Consider the following 26540-nt stretch of genomic DNA (forward strand, 5'->3'; position numbering starts at 1 on the left):
GTCACGTGCCGAATATCCTCCAGAGTTACAGGAAGTTCGTTCATTTCGTAACATTCTTTGCAAAACCAGATTCTATTTCTCTACTTCGTCTGTTAAATCTTTCTGGCTATGGTAATAGGGTTTTTGTAAATATCTTGTCAGGAACGTATATTTATTAAATTTACACCATTATTCAGAATATGAAAATAACAATAATAACTTATCCACTAACCCAATCAATGGTACTAAGATACAACTACAAGTTTATCTATCTCTCGGGTTGCATTCTGTTTTCATCGTAAACATTTCTATTTTAACGACTAATCTTTGTTTCAATAGAGTGATATACTTTGTTTGCATAAAAACTGTCGCAACGAATGTGTCATCATATTACTTGGATATAAAAAAAGATAAGTTAAGCAATCAATGCAACGTATGTTGCTGCTCGATAGCAGTGAATATATGAACGAAATCAAATTTCTATGACTTTGTATTCTATATTTGGTATTGCTAATATTAAAATCTTCCGAATAATTGTTCAATAAAATCTCTTATCTATTTTAATGATAAGATTGTAAATTAACTTCATTTTTTTAACACTCGTCAAATAGAAACGTGGGAACAGAAAATTGAAATTAGAAAATTACCACAGAATAATTATATTTTATTTACGAGTCGCATTACGTTCGAGGAATTCTTCGAAATTTTATGGTAATGCCTATAAATTCCTCGCATCTCCATTCAAAAGTATAACTGCGGCATTTTACAACTACTCAAATACGACGATCCGCTGGGAAAGAAGTATATCACATAAAAGGGAACTTACGAGTTCTGGTAGAGTGCAGACAGCATCCATTTCGAGCATCGGACTTAAAAAGAAAGAATACGTCGATGACCTACATAGCTCGATTGATAACAGCAGTTGCTCGGAAAAGGACAGATCAAAGTTCGAATCTGGTCCGGCAATTCGAACGATTCTTTTTCCTCCTGAAACAGGATAAAGTCCGAATGTTTTTCATTTCTCGCTATTTATATAAATAGAGGATGCTGACTGCGGTATAATCAAAATTAATGAAACGAATGGATTTACGTCAGAAGAAGCACAGAGTGTCATTTCAAAATGACACCTGTGTACGATGTAAACATCAGTCCCCGCAGTAGCAATGCGAATTTCCACGTTGCAGAAACATTTCTAGGAAAGAATTTAACGATGGAAGAGTAAAACTTCGTCACAACGAATTCGTGAATTTTAAATCCTAAAAGATGAAAAGGTGGCACGCAAGATGAACGTGAATGGCAATACGTGTCCACTGACCTTTTCCCTCTTTTCTAACCAGCTGAACGTGGCTCCTTCCGATCGACAGAACAATTAAGTGATACTACACGAATTTGCATTCGTCGATCCGGTCCGGATAAGTGTATGCCGGCTTCCGTTCCCCCTTCGAAGTAACAAGATTTTACAACCACGCGAAGGGGAAGATCTGATTGAATTTATTGCTAATAGAAACGGTGGAACAGTGTATGTGTCCGATTAAAGGCAGTTTCAGGGCCCCAGTTGCTCTATAACCGTTTGCGGTTTTACGAATGTCAATCGAAGCTGGATGATTCAGTTGACTCTTTTCAACGATAATATGCAAGATATTGCTTTGTGTTTATTGTGTCTAATTAAAGAAAAAAATATAAGAATTCGTTCATTTTCTAAAATGTGATAATAGAGATGTAATAAATATATGAAATAAATATAAAAATAAGTAAAGATATGTGCCTCTATAAACATTCACAATCTGATTATAGTTTAATTTATATAATAGGAAGTGTCGATCTGGAAAGTAGTTTATCGGGATTTATGAACCAGTTGAAACATACCGAACGGTTAAAGTAAGTTAGTAGAGACAAACATCAATCGTCCTACCATCGATACGTGACCTATTCATCATAGCTATATATAAGAATTATTAAGAAAAAACTTTAAAATGATACATGCCCTTCAAAATGCGTATTCTCTTAAATAGACAAAATCGATCTATACTATTAGCATATTCTTTAAAAGGATACACACAGCACGTTCAGCATCCCATTTAGATGCGAATTGTACTATGGCCACGCCAGCTCCCGCCATTTCAGCTAATTTCACCTCTCCAACGTCTTGAAATTTGTCTTTCAACATTTGCCATGTTGTGTTAGGTGGGAGCTGTTATAATTATCTTTATGTTTATAAATAAACATACACGTATTAGTTGTTGTGTACAAATTAAGGAAAGTACATACATTTCTTATAAGAATAATGTCTGACATCGGCCGAGAACCATATGTATTCTGTCTGTTCCCACCTCTTCCTTCATCTTCATTTCTGGCAAAACCACCATCTCCACCAGGTACACAATCGCTGTCCCCTCTGTTGAATCTACCGTCAAAATTTCTGCCACCAGCGAAGTTAGAACCATCAAAAACATTGTTTCTGTCAAAGCCTACATCATTGTCCATTTCAGATAAGCCTCGCCACGCAAATGAATTGTTGTCTTGTCTAGTAAAGGCTTGTAAATCAGACAAACCTCCAACTCCTACGCCGAAATTATTAAAGTTAGAAGCCAACTCATTTGTTACCGACGAATTCAGCAAAGAACTCGTGCTTGAAGAGCTGCAGCATTTGAATTTGTCAATACAAATGCTATAGGTATATAAATATGTCTTTGTCAGCTTTTCTATCTATCCTATTTTATATACTACATTTATGGTAAGACTCACCTAACTGTCCTGGCACATTATTTAAACCAAAACCAAAAACATTAGCAGCCAACAGAAGAGCAGATATAGGATTCACAACAGGTGGATTATTTTCTTCCATATTAGAAATGTTTCTAGCTACATCTATTAATCTAGTACCATCAGGTCCAAGACCCTTTCCAATTCCCTTTAACCCTATTTTGGAATTGATATCAATTTTCATTTTTATATGTTTATATAACAAAATAAAATATTTCTTAGGAAATAAGAAGGTACCTTCTGGTAATTTTGGTGGCATGTCTGGTTCATTTGCTCTGTCAAGTTTCACAGTCATACGTCTATCATAAAGTTGCTGATTATGAAGCATTGATATAGCTTGTACAGATTCTACTGGATGGTCATATTCTATCACTCCAAAACCTCGAGATTTTCCATCTTTATCTTTTTCTAATTCAACATGTAGTACTTTACCAGCTAATTTAAACACTTCTAATAATTTCTGTTCATCCACTTTGTAGTCAAGCTAAATATACAAAGTAATAACTTAATAAACTTTCATATACTTAATTTGTCAATATTATACAAACTGTATCGCAAGATATACTTACATTTGCTACGAATACTCTAGTAACTAAAGGTCCATTAATGTCTAAAGATTCTAAAAACTGAGTACGTAGACCATAGGTATTCCCAAATTTGCTATCTCCACCACCATCACCGCCACCGCCACCGCATCCACCACCATCACCTCCACCAGCAGGAGCATTCATATTTTGACGCCCACCACCTTGTGGCCTTGGCGGATCCCTAAATCTATCATCATGAACTCTTTCATTGTTACGAGCTGTTGCTAACCAGCCATATTTGTCCCGTTCAACATCAAAGTCCTAAAATACATAAATATTAAATATATTCTTAACATTGGTTACATGGTACCCATCCAAGTTGTAAGGAAGTTGAAAGAATAACAATATACTAATTACCTCTTTATTATCATACCGATGCATTTTTTCTACAGCAATTTTTACCGAGTCTGAATCTTCAAATTCCACAATACCACAACCTCTTACTTTGTCATTTTCATCAGTAAAAAGTTCAACATGAGCAACTTTCTAACTTCTGTTCTGATCTTATCAAAGAAAATCATAAAGAATGTTGTTACGTAGATTCGTCGATCTGAAGCTTTTCGACCACGATCGTTTCGTTCTCTACGATCACGGCTTGTAGAATTTATGCGATTTTGTCGTTCCACTCTCCTGTTACGATCACGTTCTCTACTTCGATCTCTCTCCTCGTTATTCTGCACTTGACCCCTAATATTTAACAAGATTATATAGAACTAACGCGTGTAAGGGAAAACACGTTTTACTGTTGCTTGTTAATATATATACCTATAAATTTTATCATATGTTTTTCAGTATATAATTTGTATATATATTAACTAAATTGAGTGATTCAACAAATACTTGCTAAAAAAATTTATACTGCTGATACTCAGATCAGTACATGATTCTGCATGTCGACAAAGAATAGACAATGAATTATTATAAATATCAACTTTATACTTACTCATCTTGCTTAATCATTGTCAACGCTTCTTGCACTGAATAAACTAAATTATTTAAAGAACATACAAATAGTTTATTCGTTAAAAAGAGTAAAAGACACCAAATAAGCAAACATACGTGACAGTGAAGCGTCCTATAAAATAGCCGTTTGACGAAATGTTAAACCATACCGGAAACTACTGTATTCCAAATAAGTTTCTATTTAAAAAGATACGAATAAAACTATAAAAATCACTTAATTATAATATTTCTATGATTATTACGTTGTTACCCTTTTGCGTTGCAAGTATAAATTGTATTTCATATTTAGAAAACATTACACGATTGTGATTATTAATCATTTGAACATAACTGATTGAGAAGTTTCAAACTCGACCTATTGTCTTCGGAAAAATTAAAGCTCGATTGTGTAACCAATCATAATTCACGCATCAATATTCGTATTTAAATTAAATAGATTCTTTTTAAATGTTTCAAGAATGTTTATTATTTCATATTCTTATTCCGATATTATTGCTTAAAAAATGATAACGGAAAATTTGAAAAGACAATCTCAATCACTGAAAATAAATTTGCCCTTAATCATTATCTTGTAAATCAAAATGTCGGTATACGTGAAGCCACTCGTCATGTTCTATACTATCATCCATGTGAGTCATTTCACATCTCTGGGTTTTTGGTGCTGCTTCTGACGTGCGCAACAATTTTTGGTGGTGGAAGTTCTTGTTTTTATTGTAAAATTTACAAAGAGAATGGCAGCACAGTGAATACGAAATGCAGTAAGTAACACGTGTCGATTCAAAAATCTTAAAAACAATTATTGTCCTACACGTAATTGTGATCCTTCCCAAACGATATGAGCGATACGTCTCATTCGCGCGATCGAAATAAAGTTACAATGTTATTCTTTTTATGTTCCTGGAAAAGTTCGACGATGAAAGAGAAATATCGTATTGGTGGTGAGATATAACGTTCAAACAAACGTATGCCAAAGTATAGATCTGTGAGAATTACGAGCATCTTTCTACAAGATTAATCTGTGCTTATCCGCAACGTAAATAGCGTGCCCGGAAAGGCCTGCACGACGAATTTGCATCTACACGATAGCGTCTTTTAAATCGTTTTACTGCTAAGCGAAATATGAATGTTGCGCACATTACCTTTGAGACCGGGAGCTTTTTTATGATCCAATAACGCGGGGAACAATCGGTATATATTGTTATTGTGGGAACGAGAATTTTCTATGAATGTTTATAGAGAGTATAACAGCCTACGTGTGGAAACTTTGAAATTGTTGAATTCTTAGATTTAATAATATTTAAGGCTCGCTGTTGGTATAAAGTTTTTATATAATCGCATGGATTCCTGTATCGCTTAGATAAAGGATTTTGTATGCCAATTTTGAAGCGACTTTGGAGTAAAATATTTAATACAGAATAAATCGTAAGATATCGACTTATTTCTTCAAATTGCTTAAAAACAGAAGATCCTATACAACGATAGCCATGATTATGTTGGTAAAGTTTGTAACAAATTTAAAAACGTACATAGCAGCTACAATATATTTAATGCAACGGTATATCTCACAAAAATTGTGAAAGCATTTAAACGATTAATTATTCAATAGATATATTAATAGGAATCAATATATAGTGGAACAACTTTTTAGCGGAATTATTTAATGGAATACTTATTATATGCTTAAGATACATCTCCATGGCACATACTAATGTTTTCTAAATACATATATGTTTGCAATAAATATCTTCCGATTTCTACGTACATTTTCAGATTCGCCTCAACTTTTATCGATACAACCACGGTAGTCGTGCTTCGTTACAGAGTTAACAGAATTTCAGGATATTTTATATAACACACACAATATATACACATAAAAGTTTTGTATAGTATGTGTTGAAGTACTTTCGTGAGCCATACTGTAATTATTCCAATTTTTCCATCGAGAAATAATCCTCGTACAAACGTTAAACCAATGATTAATATTAGCAACCTACGTTACTAATTTGCACGTTATCGTAGTTAATGCCATCGTTATTAGATATTCAGTTTAACAAATCGGTAGACAATTACTGGTAACTATAAATTACTAGCTACTAAGACGCTCGTTAACCTTATTCGAACCACTTGCCAGCTAAGCAATCCATCTTAAATAACCATAGCCACTTTCTCCGACTAATCCCGAATAAACGAAAGCGATCGATGAAGAGTGCCCCGGCGATCTTTCGAAAGGCAATCCCATTTTACGGATAATAACGCAATTGGATTGCCATTTAACGAGAACATGGAACAGCCAGATCGGTGGTCGATGGGCGTTAAGCACGAGCCGCGAACAAGCTAATTCGCCAAGTGGGAAATTATCTTGGGAGTTGTAGCGAATTGTCTGGGACGAAAGGTTGGTAAAAATAATTAAGGCCGCATGCACACCAGAACCAAAGTATCGCTGATCGCGTGACTCCATCTCCAATCATTACTGCCACGAACTGCATCGTTTTACTCGCCGCTCCTATATTCGCGATATATTGGGTGTCACAATTATAATGGTACAGTCGGTAAGTAAATGATTCTACGTGAAAAAATAATTGGAAATTTCTGTGAAGAAATATTATTCCACATTTTTTACTTATTTTCACATGTAGAATAACCTCTTGTCGTTTGTGTAGTCATATTCAGTCTGAAATTAGCCAAGTTCAAGTATACTTGATAAATTTTCTCGAAATCGAAGCGTCGTATGAACAAATTTCGTTCCATATTTCCGACTTACTTTTTCATATAGAATCACTCTTTTTCAACCGTACCATGATTACTAGGACACCTTGTATATGTCGAATGATCGAGTTCAAAAGGAAATTGCACGAGAAAGAAGCAAAGAGAATAACGAAACAAAGAGAGAGAGAGAGAAGGAGAGAGAGAAAAATAAAAGGAATGAGAAAACGCGGACCAGGGGAACAATTGCTGTTCATTTATCGGGCAACGTTCAGAAAATATCGTTGCATTATAAAACGGAACGAGAGCCTGTAATAGGACACGCAGTCCAACTAAATAGCACTTCATTGGAACCAAAGCGGGTTGGATCTTTGCACAGCCTGGCACTATTTTATTTTTTGCCCCTACCTTTGGTCTTTTATTCCCTTTTTTTCAATACGACATCACCTTTCGCAATCGGTAGCACGAAAAATTGCGGCACGTGCATTGCTTTGTTCGTGACACGCCGATTGCACTTCCTCTTCGTTTAGTGAACCGACGAATAAAAACGTGTCCACCAATTATTCGTTAGTTCAATCATATTACATATTAATTACATAGTGCAAAGGTACGTATCAAATATGTATTATACAATAAATACATAATTGTACTACCAATGATCTAATGAAAAGATAATATAAACGTACGTTTGCTTTTGTTACAATAATTAAAACATCTTATTATTCTAACAAACCTGACTCAATATCCATGAGTTGACAAATTAACTGTTGATCATCATGGCGTCCAAACGACGCTATTTTGAATTCCCAGTTATCGTCCCGCTATGGTCGAGCAATCTGCACAAAAGAAAATCACCAATTTAAAATAAATATATAGAATTATAATCAAAATGAGTCAGAAACAATAATCGACTTCAGATTCTAATTCTAAGATAGAAAACTAATAACCAAACATACGATCGAGAGGAAAATGAACGAAAAATAATTTCAAATATTATTTAATTTTGTAATAATAACGTATAATAAATTAATAAGCGAACAACTGTTAATAACACGAACCTAATAACAGCATACGAAGGCAGGAAGGAATATGAGTGAAGATACTACGCAATTAATTAATACGTCGCTAACAACGAAAATTGACAGATCCTTACGCGACGACTTTCGACACCGCAATGACACTCCCCGCGACCCGTTCGTCTCACAAACGCCCCAAGGGTGGGGATGTGTGTTTATGTCGCAGGAAGTCGGTCGTGTGGAATTAACTAATTTCCGAATATATGTATATGTATATTTATTTACATTGAACGTCAACGAATACTCGAAATGCAATATAACTGATTTTAGAGATTATACTGTGTGTTACCGAAGGCTGAGATATGTATTCTAGTAATAAACTGTATCACATTTTATAAATATTCGAAAATCTTTGCAACAAATCCGAAATTACTTGGAAAAATAGTTGTTTGAAGAGTACGATAATGCTACGCGCCAAAAACCGAACTAATAATGGCGTCTTCTTTAGAAACAATAAAAATTCTTGATAAAAGTCGTGAGATGGCGATACTATAGAACATTCAGGCGGGAAATACAACACAGTATGACTTATTGCAACCTGTGAAAGATTATATATATACATACAATAAAATTAAATAAATCGACTTCAAATTAAATTAAATTAAAAGGTCTATTAAAAAATATTTACTATCGAAATCGACTAAGGAAACAGTATGAAAGAAGTAGAAAAGTCTATTAAGAACAATCATTCTAATCGTTCAGAATTCTATTTAAGATATATGTGAATCGGAGTAATGGAGTAATTCGTTTAATTTTTTTCGAAACGAAGGAATAACTTAATATATTCGAACTAGCAAAATGAATTCTATAATTTTTTCCAATGTCATCTTAGTGTTCTCAAATATGAAATTGTTTGTTAATTCAGTTGCATTACATATCAATTATATAATGCAAAGATATAAAATAAATACAATGATCGATTTCAAATTCTGGCTCGGAAGCTAATAATACAAACTATCGATAATTATCTAATAACCAAATACACGATCGAGAAAAAAGAAGGAAAAAGAATTTCAAATACTTAGCAAAACATTGGATATTTTATCGTTCCCTCTCTTTCCTCACTTTGTTACTGACTATGTCATTCGATGGACAAAGCATATAGTTGCTGGCACGTACGAACGATGCACGGGCACGTGGCTAACGTGACAGATACGAAGTCATAATTTAGGATTAAATTGTTCGACCTTTAGAAGGAACCTTGTTCCAGATTCGAATCTACTGGTTCGTTCGATTGGGATGCAATATTAGTTTACTTAAATTATAACTATTCCTATTGATTGATGAAGCTAAATTGCGCTTTTGTACGGCTGTAACCGGCGACAAGGCAATTCATAGTGACTTCGATCTGGCCTGAAGAGCATTCATATGTGAATCATTGCAAAATTTCTACCTCAAATAGAATTTAACAGTTCCAACAAGTAGCGAAAGATTTAATAAACTTGTATATCGTGTTATCAGATTTTTCATATCGATGGATGAATATTATTAAAATATCTTTCCCTCGTCGAAATATAAACTCCTGTAATGATATAACGATTGCTAAAACTATTAAGCATATCTCGATAGACTCGTCCTGGAAGCTTTAATAAGATCGAAAGACGAATAGTGTTCAGGGTATACCAACGACCGTATGTAATATCTACTCGACAAGAAACAAATGGGCTGATATACACACAGACCACAGAAGACGGACAAAGTTACGAAGAGCTCGGTTCTAGGTAGGCAAGACGATATCTGGCAGGCTGCCTCGCATCCTCGTCGGTAAAGTCAGCTTTAGCAGAAGTGTGGCAACGATCTTCTGCTCGAGCCCAGCTCCATTCTGTGCCATGTAGTTGGATTTAATAACGCAAGTTTCGCCGGTCCTGCATTTCGTACGTCTATAATGTGCCCTCTTCCCCTTTTGCGCTCAGCGGACGTCTTTGCGAATCCAGGAACGACCCAAGTAGCACGTTAAACTAACTAGGATTAATTATTACTTTGTTGGGATTCGAGGTAGCTGCGTTTTGTGTAGGTTATAGCGGGCAACTCGCGGAACGCTGGATGAAAACGCAGTCAGAGAAACAGAGAAGGCAAGGTCTATTGTTCTTACGGTTAGTTGTTGTCTCCTTGTATTTTCTATATAGCAACAATAAGGAAAATCGTAAGCTTACATCGAACTAGGAAAGGGAGGTATGTAAGAACAAATCTTGTGCAGTAGTCGCGAAGTTTAAGGGGGATACTTGCTGTTGTTTGGTATGCAACCGCACGTTGCGATTGTATGGTAATCCGTTCGACTAGAGAAGGGCTAATTCAACGAAACAGCGAAACAAACAATCCCGTTGAATCGCTACGAAGATACAAAGCCTTGAACCGGGGTCAAAGTAGTGGAACTCTGTGTACATTGGACAATAGAATTCTCAACTACGAGGGAAGTTCGTGGGAAGATTTTAACAGTATTCGATAGGCGGATTTACTAGAAATTGGAATCTCAAATGTGTATACTGTATGTGGCTTGCGTTTTCAATAAATGTAATAATTACGATTGTATTCTATATTGTATTAGTAATTTTCTTTTTTCGCTTGGTTTTTTCAATTTACCACAGCAGTTGTGCTTTTCAATTTACTCTTTCGAATATATCTAAATACATATACATGTTACCGATTGGCTCGCTTGATACGACCAATGAAATTGTTATTTGAGAATTTTAAGGCTATAAAAAGAGAATAAAACGTATTGTTCGTTAACAGAACTGTGTTTTCCCTCTGAAAACCATGTTAATCCAAACGATTATTTTTCAAACGTTTCGAAAGCAATTGGAAATAGTTACAATCACGGCTGCAATATTAGCATCGGAGAAAAATAATGCAATCAACTGCATATTTAGGTATGAATCTTTTATTTCCTTGTAGCAAGTACAAACAAACAAATATATGTATATATATATATATGTATATTATATATATTTATTTTGTCATTTATCGTTTGTGCTCCATACATTTTCTTGTGTTATTTTTTCGGAGATCATGTCGGTTTTCACATAACACCCTATAAATTATTTGATTAATAAAATGCTTTTAGTCAGGTACGAACATGAAATTCAAAACAAATTGTTTTCTCACCGTGAACTACCACGAGCGTGTGTACGATTTGTTAACAAGGATCGTTCGAAGAGACAGAGAAAGCGTGTAATATTCGTCAACATCGGAGAAAAGATTAGCACTGGCGTCCATTACGTAATTACAAAATAACGGGACTTCATCCGCTTCTGAAATTTTCTTCGGCACGATATTCAACGAAAGAGTTATGCATTATGCTAATTATCCGGGGCACTTCCTTCATTAATTTTTGAATAATTGATCACAGTGTCAGAAACTTCTTTTCTTTAAAAACACAATGATTATGAAGCAGACGTTGATCAATCATTTATCTCGGTAAGATACGAGATACGAGATGCTTCAGAAATTAAATAAATTAAATTAAATTCGGTGTTACTGCGTTATTTCAGTAAAGAAACTTTAAAAATGTAGATTTCTCTAGCCCTGTATAAAATGTACAATTTTTGCAACCTACACACTATTAAAACCAAATGAGAACAATTACGGTTTGAGAGATCATTCGTCGACAGATAATCTCAAAATTTATGGTACATTTTTATAGTTTCGTTAGTGAAAGGTAAAGACAAATGTGTATGTTTACTAAGGAAATAACGTTTCTTTCATTATCTCTTACCATGTTTTAGTTACTTAATCAATAGCTACATAATATCTTGTGTATCGATAGTTAAGTGCATTACGTTTCATAATCAACAGCAATATGAGGAAAATTCTTTGATTAAAAGACAGAATAAATAGGTCGATATCCAGTACGTCTATATTCAGTTAGTAAACTGTTCCTAGCAATTACATGCGTTTGCATATGCAAATTTTATTTTTGACTGGGAGAGACGTTTCCGAGAACTTTATGCAATACTCCGCGGTAGACTTATTTCATCGTCAGTGTACATTTAATAGCGTCATTTTTTGTTTCTGTTTGGTGAGATACGAGCAACATAAAAAAGATACGCGGACAAGCGTTTTATATTTATGAAAAAAATTAGAAGAGCGACGAAAAGGAGATGCGATTCAAAATTTTTCTACCGCAATAAACACAACCGCATCTTGCAGATTAATCTCCTGGAATTTTTCCTTGTAACTAAACCTCCACTAAATTTTCGCGCAGAAATGTTGTCTCCCTTCGCAGTTTCATGCGAGCATGCTTGTACACATGCCAACAAGGAAAAGCAGTTCGTGCGTAAAAAAAATTGCCTCGCTCGAAATTACTTTCACGCGAAGACACATTCATAACCCTTGTTTCCGTGACCGTTTACGTGAAAATTTTCTTGGAAATGAATCTTACTATATTACAGGATGCTGATAAAGTTGCTAGTTTACTAACAGCAATATACCTTAAGGTTAGTTTGATAAGAAAAAAAATGAACCAAACAAGATTCTAGTTGTGTGTAATTCGAGAATCTCGAATTGGATAGACAGTAAAAAGATTAGGAAGAAATTGAAAAACGGATGTATCGATAAATATGGAATATGGAAAAAGTAACAGAACGATTCTCAATAATACTTTCAAAAATTTCTCTGATATCTGCTGAGACGGTAAAGTGTACGCTATAAGAGTGTCAAGAATGCCATCTAAATTGCCATATACTTGCGAGAAAATCTGCGATCATGTTTGGGAGCGTTCCATAAAATAAGCGTCCCATCTTAGAAAATCTTCTTTCAAACTGGTCGCACACTCATCGTACGTAAATCCGAAGGAAAAATATATTTGCTTTCGATTGCCACCATCTCCAAACATCGTGATCGGCGTAGGTATAGCAAACGTTTATAAAGAACCGATTAACGGAGCGTAAATAAAGCTCCGAGGTTTATGAAAATTGGTGAACCGAGAAAATTCACGGTGGTTTTTATTCGAAAAAAAGTGTTCTATTGGCTACTATTCGTAAAATTTTGATTCTATCGATGTTGTTATTCTGCGTAACTCTGTCATATATTTTAGAGAATATTCGCCGACTGCTTTGGTTCAATAAAAAATGTACGCGCAACAAAGTATTTTCCACGAGCATAAAGACATCTTGACTTTAATAAATCGAATAAACCTTCCTTCGTACAAATACGAACCTTTCAATTTTTATTTTCATCGAAAAAGCACGTTTCTCCAAAACGGAAGTAAAAATATTACGTTTATGTAGAAAATATAGACGTAAAATTTACGGCGGTTTAAAAACTGTTCAAATGCCGATACTTGTAATGAAGCATTTTCCAACGACCGATAAGTCGAAACGCTTTTATCCAGATGTGCCATACGCGATGAATTCGATGTTCATTTCATGCGCTCACAAGAATATTTGATTACAGACAACTCGAGTTCTTATCGTATCGAGAGCACTTATCCTGTTAAAAATACTAATTATCAGTAATCATTAATAAAATTATATATAATGTATATGAGCAGCGTAGGAACCTCCGCTGATTTCTCTCGCCCGATAAGAGCGATAATACAAGCGATACACTTTGTCAACTTTGAAACTTCCTCTTCAACGAATTTAATTAAAGACCGTGGCATATCCAAAAGATGGATCCTAATCTACTCTACCGTGAACTTGCGCAACATCATGATAAGTAAAAAATTTCACAGAATGAGGATTACCAGAGAGATTACCCTTCTCTTTAAAATCACCTAGCCAACAACGATCGAGTTTCTGAGAATCGTGTGTACCCGTTACCTTGTTCATACGGGTCGTCGTGTACTCGACGCTTTGAAGCGGTTGTAACTCGAGGTGTGACACGATTGACCGAGTGGAAGGAGACACAGGAGAACTTAGCCGGACAATTTCTCATCGTGAGCTTCTTAGCGTCGAAGGGTTTCGTGAAAGACATTACTCGCGGAACAAGAAGCGTGGGATGAAAATGGCCAGGAAGAATCAAGATAAAACAGGGTTTAAAAAATACGCTGGCGAAGTAATAGCGGCCTCTCGGTCCAACGATGATAAAACACTTTAAACTAGCCTCGACAAGAGCTTCTTCGAGTAATATAAGGCGCGATTACTTCTATATTCCGTGCCAAAAAGATAAAACGTTCCGGAAACGGGCACAGTGTATACGTGCGCGAGCACTTTTCCGGCTTCTCTACGGCCTAGCCCTTCTCCGATGTCGCTATCCTCGCTCTACAAGGGCTTGTGCGCGCTCCTTCCTTTCTACATTGGCCTGCTCTAGAGAATAACGTAGCACTCACGCGCAACCCGTCCGGGAAAGATATATAATCGCGCCTCTGGAAACTTCACGGACCTTCGCAGCCCTTACGACCCGACCTCACTCTCTAGCCGCGGAATTCTGATTTTCATTTTGATTAATACGTTATACGAAACGCCCGGCACGACCGAGACAACGCTTCAAACGAGATCAAAGCAATTTCGAATGTGACGCGTCCCAAAAGAACGACCGAGAGCACGCGATTGTGAAAATAGAGGGCCGATGATTTGGGTCAATAGGAACGAAAGATATACCGATGACAATTGGTTGGTAGTGGTTTGATATGAAACTGATAGAGAAGCCATAGTTTGCGTGAGATCACCCTCCCTGTTTCTTAATGCCAGCTCTTACGAAATTGGTCTACGAAGGAACGACCCATTCATATGCTAAAAATTTCCACGAAACTTCAGGGATAGAATTTACGGCGTGATAAAGTCTTTCCGTAAACAACGATGACATAGTCTTTCTATGTAGTTAAAAAAGGAATGAAAGAAATCTGTGTTTTTGAGTTTGTTCATTCAATAAGAGAAAGATGTCGCCGAAAGCTAAATGTATCGATTCTGTGACCTGCACAGGCTCCAACACTCGTGGAAACTTATTCTGAATATAGTATATGTGTAATATGAAACATTTTGTATGAAATACCATACGATATAATTATTTTATACGATTATCATGATCACATCGGTAAAGTTTGAAACAAACCCGAATTCGTTTTACATTTCACTAACATCGCAAAATTATTTAAATGGTCAATTATCCTTTACACTAATCAGTCTCAATATTTAGTGAGGTTATTTTTAGCATGAATTACATATATATGTCTGAGGTAACTATTCATGCTATACTAATTTTCTATATACGAAGTTTTAATATGTTTGCAATATACACCTTGCAACTTATTTACATATACGTTCCCACGTTCGTTTCAAATTTTGCTGCAATAATCATGACAGCCGTGTCTCATTACAGCGGTAGTAACGTATCAAAAAGTTTTTTCATAATGTATGTAATATATTCATAAAAATTTTCTGCGGGTTTCACGAGTCAATGGTCATTCATTGCTACGTTAAATCGGTATAAAGGTTTGATTAAAAAGACGTGGTAGTTATCGCTTATAGAGAAATTACAACTGTACAAAAGATGTCCCACACTAGTATCTACTATCTATGTTTGTAAATAGGACGGCCAGCACTCTGTGACATTATAGAAGAGGCAAAGAAACACATGCTACTGAAATATGTAGGTCGTACGGTTTAGCCGACGCTCCACTTTTCTGAACTTGCTTGACACTTGCAACGATGAAAGACGACGTAATGATATTCGTTGCTCTATTTCCTGGTAAAGAGACGAGGAACGTATCTGTAGTGCCCTGCGTTACAGCATGAAACATAGGACAGGGATATTCGCGTTAAAGTCACAAGAACACCGATTATCGTGACATGTTTAATGTGACGATCTATGCGTACAATGCAGGATTCAAGGGATTTATCATATCAAAGAACACTTGATTTCAAAAAAATCTGCTATGGGATTTAAATGTAAATTTTCTGGTTCATCGTTATATGTTTTGTAATATTTATATGTATTAAGTTATAACATATAAAATGTTGGATTTTATTACGTTTCTCTCTGTTATTTTCTGTTACGTCATTTCTTGAAATTTTGTGTGTCCCAGCAAATATTTTTATATTCTTCCAAAATTTCATATTACCATTTTAAAATTGAGAATTTTCTTTCTCACTGTTTCATTAAAATCTTTTACATACACGAATCGATCTTTCCGTTTTAGAATTCATTGGGGCCTTAAAAATTGGACGTTTTATATATTATAGTAAGCTTATACATTTTATGTAATTGTATATTTCAAAGTGAAATATCATGAATTTATGTATATATTTTATAATATGAATTTATGCATGTACTTTTCTTTTTCATCGTGTTTTATTCCCTTACTACATTATTACCCAAACATTTTTCTATCTTGTTTGAATGGTTATTCTATTAAATAAAATGCCAGTGTTTCCATTAAAATAACCCTTACAACCATGAAAAATGAAACTTGTCGCAACGTTAGAACCAATACCAAAGAAATATATTTTTCTATCAACGAACCGTGTACAAATATTTCGAATCACATGTACGGTTTGCTTTTTACACTTCGTGGCGTTCCGCTTCCATTTATTTTTTTATAGTTTGCCACGATCGTATAGAGTGTCGGACCGTGTTCGTATCGCGCGAAACAAACCGTACAACGAATATAAACGTCAATGTACGTGATGACGAAGTCTACGTTGAGTCTGGCTCGCTGATATCACAACCATACTAAGCGTACAGCATGTAAAATCGATGAAATATATTTTATTCGTGGTCGCGTATTAAAGGGTCGCTTAATACATTAATGAATTTTTAGTATAACAAAAACACAATTACATTTAATAATACAAATACAATGGTACAAAGTAAATGAGTAAAGAATGATTTTGATATTATACACTCCCAGTTAGAAATATTAAGACGCTTACTCGTTTCATTTGATAGAAAATTCTGATAGATTTTATTTTAGTTAATATTTTGCATTATAAGACAATATAATTGAAAAGCAATAATAGATTTACAATCGAATAGTCAAGAAATAAAAACAGTGAAAAGCATTCATTTTTTAATAGATACTTATAGGTGTCGTAATAATTAGACTGATCAGTGCACATGACAATGAGAATAAATAAATATTAAAATAAAAATTTACATTGTAGATTTGGTATCTTCAGATAATCATACAGACTTACAGCAATTGTCTAGAGATAGACAATGTTTCTATGAATAGTCAACAGACAATCTCTATACAATCGTATACATTCAGAAATACTCCATGAACAAATACATTAACCTGTCTGTTATTGAAATGGAGAACAAGAGACAGTGTCTATGATTTATGAATATGTACATGTCTACAGCAATTGTCTGTAAGTCTAGACAAGACTTAAGAGCACGGAATAATAGAGCATTGAGAGAGTCGTATGTGACGACTTGATCAAGTGTCGCGTCGCGCAAGAGTAATCTAAAAGTAGAGTTTCTCGAAAGAGTCAGACGCGTACGTCTGAACGCGTGCATTTACTATTTTTAGCCAGACGCAACGTTCATAAGCAAGCATCTCCTATCATCGGTAACAGATACTCATACAACAATACGTTAAAGAAACAAGCTTTCTAAACGATTTTCATTATATAATATCGTACTTCAAAAATTATAGTCGTCAAAGATATTTTTGACCGTTGCAACCTTAAGAAACTACCGTCTCTTTAGTGGCAGGCGATAGTTTAATTTCTCTGTACAAAAATGTGGGCTGTTTCTATCACGTTTATTTCTCCCTTGTGTATAAGAAAGCGTCGTATTTTATTCATGGACGTAATAAAACATGGTAAAACAATATCTTTTGACGTTTTAATACGAAAGAAAGTTGATTCGATGGAGAAAATATTAATTTCCAACGCTCAGATATCTTATAAATTAGGTCTCGCAGAACTAAACGAAACAAATGAGACACAATTTCCACAGGATCACGACTAAAGAAATAAATATATCGTATTTTATTCATCCACGATGGTGTATAATTTCAGTTCCTCCGATCTACTGATCCTACAGTGGCCTTCTATTGAAAAAGAGAACACCGGTACAAGTTTAATCGGGCTCGCTGTATCGCACAGAGATACACGGCTACATTTAAAGGGGCAGACATTGTTCCAGCAACACCCGCAGATACTTGTCATAAATCATTCGTCGTAAATCCTCGGCGGTTCCTTCCGATTCGTACGGTGGAAAATTCCGACGCGAAACACCGCGAACTCTTGCTTGATACCGACCGTTGAAACGCCACTAACATTATAATTAAATTCTCTGGGGGAATTAAAGCGACTTTAAACGGAACGATGAGAAACGGCACGTAACGGTCGGCTGTTATCAAATTTACACTGCGCGAAGTGCTTACGACATTATATTTCTCTGTCGTTCTCTATCTCTTCCTAGATAACCAGCTCTCCCATCCGTTTCCATTTCTCGCGTAATAATAAGCTTGTTCATTTCAACTTCCTTTAACACTGATAAAATTATACCAGAATGAGAAAGAGAGAAAGATAAGAGAGAAAGATAAGAGAATACAGGTCCTGAAAAGCAAATAGTCGACTCGACTTTTGCTTACACGTCGGATAGCGTTACAGTTGCGCGACGAGAGATACCTGATTTTCAACAAACCTACGCTAGTTGTTAATTAAAGATCAGTTCTGTAAGATAAATGCGCCATATACGCGTATAGACAACAATTCGATATAAAGCTCACCGTAAAGGACAATTCTTAAATAAATCGATACAAGAGCTACTAAATTATTTAAAATCCTCTAAATTATATAGTAATCTATAGACTTTTCATTATTTTACGTCGTTAATGAGCCATACAAGCGATTGACATTGTAATAGATTATTGAAGAAAAAAAAGAAAGATACGCGACAAATACAAATATGTAACAGTAGTAACAGCGTTACAGGTACCATCTATCCGTGGAACGAGCATTTGTCGGATATTCCGCTCCACGCTGATGAATTTCAATTAATATCCCGGCTATTAATCTGTTCGGCTTTTTCATTTTCACGATCCTCTATCCCCGGCTCTTAACCTCTCCCTTTTCGTAGCAGGAATTAATTTGCGCACGGAAGCTTTCGACATAACCATCATTTTGATCTTTTCCCCGTAATCCCGATATTTCCGCATTATATTCGAAATTTCACAATATCGCTATTTCTGTATATCAGTCGCTATCCATATATCCAAGCATGACATGATATTCCTCCTATGAGCGTATGATACGTTTGTATATTCAAGAACGAGAATATGAATAAAATAGCAATGAACAAAGCAGCGAAAAGACACGAATATCGAAGAGAAATATATGTATATATATATATACGTTATTAAAATATAGGATTGTAAATTTTTGGTTTCTCTGGTTACAAATTCAAGGAAGCTTCGACCCACGTAGTAACCGACAGTTTTGATAGAAACGTTCGGTCGCAATATTGTTTTCTACGTTACTAGGGGCTTTACAATAGCACGAGAGAATGGTAAAAAGGGAGTTTTGACGCGTTCTGTCTTCTCTCCACCGGGGTTATGTTAAAATAAAACAAAAAAAAAAAGACGGGTTCTACGACAAATCTGTGCAGACTGTTGCCTACAGGATCGTTGAGGCGGAAACTATTGATCGTCAATTTCGACGCGTCGCGTCGTCGAGCCATTTCGAAGATGAGGAAATGAAAGATCCTTCCGTTTTCTGAATGGAGCTTCAGAATTCCTCGAGGAACAAGAACACGTCTAACGCGAAGATTCTACCGTGATTAATTCGTATCTCTTGAACACCGAAACGATGAATTAATTCACTGGGCGAATTAACGAATGTCGGAGTTTCCACGGTCCTGCTAATTAGCAATTTCGTCGACAACTGCATCGAGAACAATACAATTTGTTTCTCTCATTAGTACATCACGTATATGGCGCTGCATCGTCTTCGCAAACTACGCTAATATATTTGCTACGTCGACGGATCCATCAAAGTTTACGCCAACAAACTTCATGCGATCACGCGAGTACAAATTGCCACGGATTAGCTACGAATGGAGATACAGCCTCTCACAAAAAATCATGTAAGCCTGACTGTTGTCTGTAAAATATTCCGCAGCAAAAATTCATAGAACTGACAAAATACAATAATATACAAACACATTATCTTTCACTAATAAATATTCTAATACCAATTTAGAAGACGTTAAAAGAATAAAATGTACTTAATAAAAATGTACTTAAAAGAAACGTACGTTTTTAATATAGGAACACCTTTTCCTAACATTCGAAAGGACCTAATTATATAAAATTCAACGTCTCCAACCTTTCGATATATCTGTACAGTAACAAGCCCTTTTCAAACCCGCTAAAGAGTTAATCCAGCACTGGAACTCGTAAGTTCAATCACCATACAATTGCAAGCACTTTTCGCGGTCTCTCGAACACTTTGAGAACCGGTACTTGCACGTTATTGTTCGTTCATGCAGCCGAGAAACGGGTCGGTATAAAATATGACTTCACGCTCGGTGAAAAGCCTCGAGAAAGTTCAGATGAAATCCGTCGGAATGAAAGAAGTAAGTAGGAGAAAGAAGGATAAAAGTGTAAAGGGAACAGAAGACGGATCCACGGATATATTGTGCTACTCAGGAGACAGGCGGAAGTTTCGAGAACAATGATTGCTCTGTCACAGAAAGTCGCTAGGAACTCGCCGCGCCACTCTAATTGGAGCTAAACGCGATTTCTGTCACGCCTTGGGGTTAGACTTCGATTAATCGTGCAAAAACTGAGATGTTTTACAGTCCTTCGCGTGTCAACTTCTTTTATGCGATTCTCCGTGTTCAGTGGAAGGGAAAACCGGCCGATCTAACCAACTAGAGTTCCTTCTTGTTTTCTGCTCGGCCAGCTTTGCTACAGATTTAATTACCGGACGTCGCCTCGACATCCACCGGGAAAATTGAACTGCCACTTTGGGAATTACTACGGGAAACTTCGGTCGTTTTGCAGATGACTATTTCTGACGCCCTCGCGTTCTTCGACGGCTATTGTATAGCGTATGTATATATTTGTATTTTGGATGTTGTTTTATTATTAGAGTATGTGTAAATTTCGTATGGTAGAGATGAGGCGACGTCAAACGATATTGAAAACAGGCAGGAATATGAAGAAACGACATATTTTATAAAACGAGCTTCAATCTTACGTAGTACCATTTTATTATTTTATCTAATATACTCGAAATATCCAGAAATCCATAAAATTTGAACAATAATAGAATTAGATTTTATTCATTTAAACGTTTAAAACTCATTACTCATCAAAATTGTAAAACGACAGAAATAAACTTTCGATCGACGGTTTTAGATTGTGAACTTGCAAGCTGTACATTTTTGAAACGTTTCAATCTCATTTTATTAAAATACGCAATTTTATGATTTTATCGAAGTTACAACTCGGTAAGGTTGAACAATATATCATATTGTTATGAAATAACATCATGCATCTAAAATAACGTTACTTAATATAGGACATCGGCCTCGAATTCACTTTTCATTTAGTAACCATGATTCCCAAATTATCTCAATCAAAGTAATAAGATTAGACTGTCTCCTACCCGAAATTTGCTATTTAACTGTCTTTTCTTCGTCCCAGCGAACATGGCGTGTCACTCAAAGAGGGAACGACTTGTCATTTGTCAGAGGAAACCTAATTACAAAATCGTGTAACGACTGCCAACGAAATAGATTGACAGTCTGTTCAGCATAATACAAGCTATTTCTCCAGCAATTTCACTTTTACTGTCAAGCCAGCGAGTAATCGCTAGACAAGCTAATAGCTTTCGTTTTTGCGATTGTCTCATAAAAGTTTTTGCTCGGATGTTAAACCGACTGCATTCAAAATACATATTTCTAGCACGATAAGATCATCGAACGATGCTAACGTGCGGCGCATGCTTAATCGAGAAAATATAATATCTGCATACGCCATGCCGCGAACAGTTTACTGGCATTTGATTATTCTCTCTTTGCGAATAGATGTCACAAAATTAATTGTCAAACAGCAGAGACTCCTAAAGACAATAATAAGGATCCTTATGGGTAACCGTAACTTCTCGAAGTTATATCACTTTCTGCATATTAAAATCTTTTCTGCGGTTTTCACGAACTGTTTAACCAGATGCAAGACTACATTACGCTTCATAGTCGTAACTTTCCAGCATAAGATGAATTTAATATCTGTCGATGCGGTTAAGGAAGTTCGTTCATTAAACAGAACACGGTACACTTTGTTAGTTACGCGTAAATAGAGTTAGAAACAGCCGCTAAGAACTTTGGAAAATTCGTTTCTATTTGACGATGAGCGAAGAAAGGGGTGTTTTAGCATGAAATGTTTCCAAGGTGTGGAAGAAAAAGCCGAGAACTGTTGCTAGAGTTCGAGAGAGAAAGCAAAAGACAGCAAGTGAGAATCACAAATTACTGATAAAGGCTGGGTTCATTCTCCGTAACATTGAAACGTTTCCTTTCTCTTTCTCTTCAGCTTTGTTGCCAGCGTCTTTTAGCCGGCTGAGTTTGTAAAGGCTCGTCTTATCAGCGGACTTGCTCATCTTCTAGTCGTTAGACATTCTTCCCCGTTTCTAACCGCGCGTTCCTTTTCTCCTGTGCGGCTCTTCAGGGCTTGTTACGGGCCAAGTGAAATCGGCACACCACCAGTGTATAGAGCATTAGCATATACGACGTCCTTTTAACGCGCGTATTATCCCAGTAATCTCGCGTGAAAAATATGACCTGACAGTTTTGAACAGCTAGCAATTTCCTGTATACACGTAATGCGAACACTTCGCTACTGTGTCTAATCACATTAATTTGTATAGCTAATATAACTTTATTTTATAATACAATGATGCTTAAATGCTTAATTGCCGTTATAATTACCCGATCGTGTTTCGCCTGAATCATAAACTTTACACGATCACTTCGCGAACTGCACGATCATTAATTTTCCATTCAGAAACTTTCCAACCGGTAGCGGAAACTTTTGACCGATGCACACGAATGTGAATGCTCCCGCGTCTGGAAAATTAATACTTTCATGCAACAGAAGGCCTTCCTCTCGTGTTGAATTGCAAGGGGTCCGGCATAGCAGAACGAGTACGCTCGTAGAATGACAGTTTGCGTTGTCCTTTAGGAATATGCCCAACAAAAGTACGCGAATGTCTTGGCACGCGATGGGAAGAATCACGAGATTCCAAGCTTTCAAGCATTCTGCAGGACGTCTCTCTGATTAGGTATGCACCCACGTAACTGCCCCTCAGGCATTTTGCGACAGGAGCATCTCTCTATACGTGTCGTCCAGGTCTCAAAGAGTCGTCGTTTTAAAACTGGAAAAAGGCCGCGCGCCAGCCAACCGACAATATACCCTTTCCCTTTTCGTTTACTTTTGATTGAACTCCTCTGTATTGCATGGCAGATATACATATGTGTCTACTCTGTTCTCTGCTTTCTCTCTCTCTCTCTCTCTCTCTCTCTCTTGTGGTCTCTTTGTTTGCTTGTCCAACATACTGTTGAATCTATCGGCTGCGAGAATATTTTTGTTTCGAGAGAAGCTTGAAAAAGACTATAAAAAAGTTTGTCTGTTGCTCTAATATAAATAAAATTGAATTCTGGTATATTGTATATATACATGTACAGAGTGTCCCATATGTACAAGGTTTACAATTGACAAAGGGGTGATTCTACGTAAAAAAATAGATTGATAATATACAATAAAGTTTTTGTTATGACGCTTGGTCCTCTATGAAATCGAATTTGAAAATTTCGACTAAAATCATGGGCTAAAAAACGTGCGGAATAATTAGCAGTAGATTATTCTATAGGCGAAAATAATTAAAAAATAATTGGCAAATTTTCCGGTTCGAGTTTCTCGAAATCGAAACGTCATGCGACAAACACGTTATTCGATATTTCCGACTTATTCTTTGACGCACAATAATCATTTATGTGGTATCATAATTACAGGAATATCCTGTATACTCACATTCGTAATTTTCAAGAAGAGGAAAAGAACTTGACGTAAAAGTTACGTTGAGAACACCCGAGGAAAAGGTGCTCGAGTATAAAGCAAATGCACGGTTGTTTGCAGCCATTTGAAGATTCATCGCAAACTTTACCGGAGGCCACAATAATTTTAATAAATCGCGGCTGGTTTCAATTTGAAACTGAAATTACTATCTCGATGAGACTTCCCCGTGCTCAAAGAGGACACCGAGGATCGATAAAATCGTCCGATTCTCCGGTAGTAAACGGGCGAATTAAAGGAGCAGGGAAATAGAGAAAGTACTCGCTCGTATTCTCCGAATGTTTCGAACTTTATGAAACTTCCAAAGGGATGAAAAATTCAGCTCATCCGACACACTTTATCGATAGTTGAACGCTCTGCTTTCTTTTCCTGGTATCTAATAGATCGGATTAATTGCATTTAAATTAACAAGTGTTTTAACGTGCGAGTTTAATTATCAGTTCGGGCGAAAAAAATGATATTCCGTTACGTAACAAGTTCGTACGTCTCTCGATATTACATTTTGTGGAATATTATAGAAATATTGCTCTTATTAACTGCAGGAATCTCTTTAACGTATTGCAACTTTTTAATAAACCGATGAAAACCTTGGAATAATTAGGAAGAAGGTTAATCCATTTATAGAGGATAATAAAACAAAACATTGTACACATTGTTCAATCGTGTACACACGGTTAAATAGATCTTACACAGAAGTAATTGTTAATTCTCCTTCAGAGAAATACGATATAACCTAATAATTACCTGTAAAAGATTGTTTATCTATATAGATATTCATCAAAGGAAGTTCTACTGAAACGACACATCTTCGTATATTTCACGAACAAAGATTACGTATCATGCCCTTTCAAAATTGAGGCTACATTCAATCTTCTGATTCGATAAAAGCAGGACGAGCAAATTTCAATTTCCTGAAAACCGCTCTCCCTGTATAGGGGATCTCCTTCTATTTCCATATGCGACACCGGAGCTTTTGACTCAAGAGGAAGCCCATTCTCTAGAAAGAGATCTCTTGTTACTTTTTTTTTTATCCTTCACGATACTTACTATTTTAATAATATATTTTCTTCTTATTACGGCTTCGTCTAAAACGCGAGGTTTCTGAGAAATTTGTAGCGTAGATACAAGTACGTATAGAAATACGAGAACAAACAGAGAGTCATACCGTAGAGTGGAAAACTTATAATCTGGACCTGTTTGTTGTTCTGGAAGTTATGAAAGCTCGATTAGAGATGAAATCCTGATATTTGAAAGAAAAATAACTCTTCTGCTTCTGCTACTGTGCGATATCAAAAGAAGCGGATTACTTCGAATCATTCTTTTTATCAGAATTCCAAATTTAGCTGATCGTTGAAGGAGATAGTAATAAATGAAACGAAATAGAAGTTCAAGAATATTATATCATACGTAATATTGGCTGATCCTATAGAAGTGAAATAGAGGTTCAAGAACACATATATTCATATTGGAAGATCCTATCGAATGAAATAGAGGTTCAAGAATATATATACCTATACACTGCCAACCATAAGTCACCGAACACTTCGACACACTTCTGCCATAGAGAAACATAAAATTAAAATACATTAAATTAAACTTATGCTGTAGGAAATATTGTAAATTTACATGTTACCTTGCCATTTAAAACTTTATTCTTCTAATTAAAATTACCCTTAAATTTCACTTAAGAAACAGTCTTTTACAAGTGTCTTCTTATAATCATCCCTCGCTCTCTTTTTCTTGAATATACGAATTTTGTTTCTTATGAAAATATTTCTACACTTTCGGAAATGACAAACACGGCATATTACCTTTAAGGTATCCTATTGCATACAAATAGAATAGGAACAAATCGTTCTGTATAAACTACATACATACTACCCTCGGTTTATCCAAGCCCTCGTAAGCCTAACGTAGTTTTCCCTCTCGGAAACATCTTCGTTGCTGGTCGAAGGTCAAAACACGGTTCAAGTTTCGTTGAGCGCTCGACGAGCCGAGGGTTAGCCATTCGACGGAAAACTTAGAGGTTTTACGGTAAACTTCGGGTCATAGCTTCCCTCAGAAAGCAAACTGTACGACTTACAACCGCTGGATGCGGTATGGTCGAAAGAGAAAACAGCTATAAACGAAAATGTAACGTGTGAGAACGTAACGGGCGAAGAAAGAGAGTTAAGCATAGGGAGGTGAAGTAACGACGAGTCACTTCAGAATCAGAGGAAAATGATGACCAGGCTTTCAGCAGCAAATGGCGTACGTTAACTTTTCCAGTAGACGTTGCTGTGAATTTAGGACGACTGTGTCGTACAGAAATATTCTTCAACGTGGTGAAACTTCATTTTTAAAATCATCCACACGACGGATCCAACAACTTTTGTTCACGGGTTATATCATGACTGTCTGGAAAAACTTGGACATATTGCTTTATGACTGCAGGAGTCGTGGATACGAAATTGTTATTTTCTATTGCCGCTGCACTCGTTTTGACACCGTCGAAATGTGGTA

General features: G+C 36.0%; 2 protein-coding genes across 5 annotated transcripts in view; one reads left to right on the forward strand and one right to left on the reverse strand.

Moving 5' to 3' along the window:
• The window catches only part of LOC100740324 (lachesin-like), a 176569-nt gene that overhangs the window by 119004 nt on the left and 31025 nt on the right, over positions 1 to 26540 (forward strand). The gene's annotated exons all lie outside the window — the stretch shown is intronic.
• On the reverse strand, positions 1714 to 7648 carry LOC100749389 (heterogeneous nuclear ribonucleoprotein M). The gene is given in 9 exon segments (XM_033322850.1): positions 1714 to 1918; positions 2035 to 2170; positions 2248 to 2540; positions 2725 to 2898; positions 2980 to 3226; positions 3312 to 3590; positions 3687 to 3817; positions 3820 to 4016; positions 4273 to 7648. Coding segments are annotated over 9 exon segments (1530 nt in total). The 5' UTR covers positions 4290 to 7648; the 3' UTR covers positions 1714 to 1862.

Source organism: Bombus impatiens, unplaced genomic scaffold (genome assembly GCF_000188095.3).
Source record: "Bombus impatiens unplaced genomic scaffold, BIMP_2.2 scf_0037, whole genome shotgun sequence".
Lineage (NCBI taxonomy): Eukaryota > Metazoa > Arthropoda > Insecta > Hymenoptera > Apidae > Bombus > Bombus impatiens.